The sequence below is a fragment of the Trypanosoma rangeli genome (genome assembly GCF_003719475.1).
Source record: "Trypanosoma rangeli strain AM80 chromosome Unknown Tra_15.4_contig_00671, whole genome shotgun sequence".
Classification (NCBI taxonomy): Eukaryota; Euglenozoa; class Kinetoplastea; order Trypanosomatida; family Trypanosomatidae; genus Trypanosoma; species Trypanosoma rangeli.
The window spans coordinates 1-1,710 of record NW_021706412.1 but is presented as its reverse complement, the minus strand read 5'-3'; the positions used below and the strand labels follow the sequence as shown (position 1 = coordinate 1,710).

At 57.4% G+C, this 1,710-nt stretch overlaps 1 protein-coding gene across 1 annotated transcript, besides 2 other annotated features; it reads left to right on the top strand.

The window, feature by feature from the left end:
• Positions 1–104: 104 nt before the first annotated feature.
• Positions 105–149: a sequence feature (A-rich).
• A 54-nt stretch (positions 150–203) lies between these two features.
• Positions 204–239: a sequence feature (A-rich).
• A 74-nt stretch (positions 240–313) lies between these two features.
• Positions 314–1,300, top strand: TraAM80_09749 (uncharacterized protein; the record flags this gene model as incomplete). The annotated part of the gene is made up of 1 exon (XM_029386416.1): positions 314–1,300. The coding sequence occupies one exon, from the start codon at positions 314–316 to the stop codon at positions 1,298–1,300; it is 987 nt and encodes a 328-aa protein (XP_029233740.1).
• Between the last annotated feature and the right edge of the window lie 410 nt (positions 1,301–1,710).

The following is a 1,710-nucleotide window of genomic DNA, read 5'->3' as shown; positions in this document are numbered from 1 at the left end:
GAAGCGAGGGCGTGTGTGTGTGTGCTGGTCGTCCCACCTGCTGCTGCGCGTCCCCACTGCTCGGTGGATGCGCCCACGCTTCGGCTTCACTTCACGGGGTTTACGTTTGATGTTTCTCCGTTTGTTTGCTTGTGGTTTTGCTTTGATTGACTGCGCGCATTCCGCGGGCTGCACATTTCTGTCTCGCCGTGCGCTTTCCGGCGTGTTATGTTTTCTCTCTTCTTCTTTTGTTTTGTTTTTGCTTGCCGCCTCGTAGATCTGCCAACTGCTCCCAGCGACTTTGCTGCCACCACCACCACAAACACTGCGACGGATGACGATGGCGACGGTGCGGCGCCGTGCGGTGTGGGCCCTGGCGGTCCTTGCGCTGCTGTGCGGCAGCTGCTGCCTCGTGTGCGGGGCGGCGGCGTCATCGAATGTTTATTCGGTGGAGGTGTCGTATCCGAAGACTGTAGGAAAAGTACGGTGGCGTTTTTCTGACGAGAATAATTCTGATTGGAAGGACTGTTCGCCGTTGTTGTCGCATAATAATATGCTTGTGGTTGAGGAAGCAAGTGAAGGCAACATTGACGGTAAATTCATGTGTTATCTTTTCAAATCAGGGTGCTTCTTCATCTCAAATAGGACATCCCTTCCAACCTCAGTCCGGGATAACAGTAATGATGTTGTGTTCACGATGAAATGTACGTCGCGTTACGGTTGTGAAGCCCCCTTGCCGTTGAAATGCGAAGCCGTTACCCCCAATGGAACTGATTTCGAACGTCTTGACTCTTCAGGCGAGTGGGAGTTACACGTCCCCGATCAAAACGCAGTTGGACCAACGTCTGGGGTCCCGCCTTCCGGAGAGCAGTCGTCATCACAAGCAGCACCAACACCGGCAGTAGCAGCAGCAGCGCCATCTTCGGCGGGAAATCCGCAGGTCGGCAGTTCGGCAAGCAGCGGTGCGAGTAATGAGGTCTCTGCTGCTCATGCTGCTGGGCAGCCAGGCGGTACGGGCTCCACCGAACTTCAGGGAACATTAACACCACCGACTGGCACTGCGGATTCAAAAGAAGCAGCAGACGGTGGGGCACAATCATCTTCAGCCTCCGCACAGCCATCCGGCACGCCCACTTCCAACACTCCCGGCGGCGGCGATGGTGGAGGCGCCACTACAAGCACGACCGCCAGCAGCCCCAGTGGTGGGAACCACACGAAAGACAATGCGGACGGCAGCGACACGTCCACTGTGTGGGTGCGTGCCACGCCGCTGCTTCTGCTGCTGCTGACGGCTGCCGTTGCCTGCACTGCTGGGGAGTGACTGCTGCGGGGCAACCGCACACACGCACACACCCTGGCAGGGCGACGCAGCGTGTTTGTGCGCTGAGTTTGCGTGTCGTCCCCGTGGTCCAACTCCTTTCTTGTGCTTTGAGGGGTACTCCTTTGCTTTTTTTTTCACTTTTGTTTCAATGGTCGTTTGCTACGCACATCCCAATGGGTGGTGCCTCCCCCTCCTGTTTGCCGCTGCCATCAACACACGCACGCTGCCGGCATCGTGGCTGTGCGTCGCACGGACTGCCCGAAACGAGAGACGAGGCCGCGGAGACCGTGAGGGGCAGCCGTGATGTGTGCGATAAGGCAGTTCTTTTTTTTATGCGGGCAATGAGTACACCCACACACAGCCCTCTTGCGCCTCCGGCCATGTGAGTGGAAACGCCTGCCAACGTAATT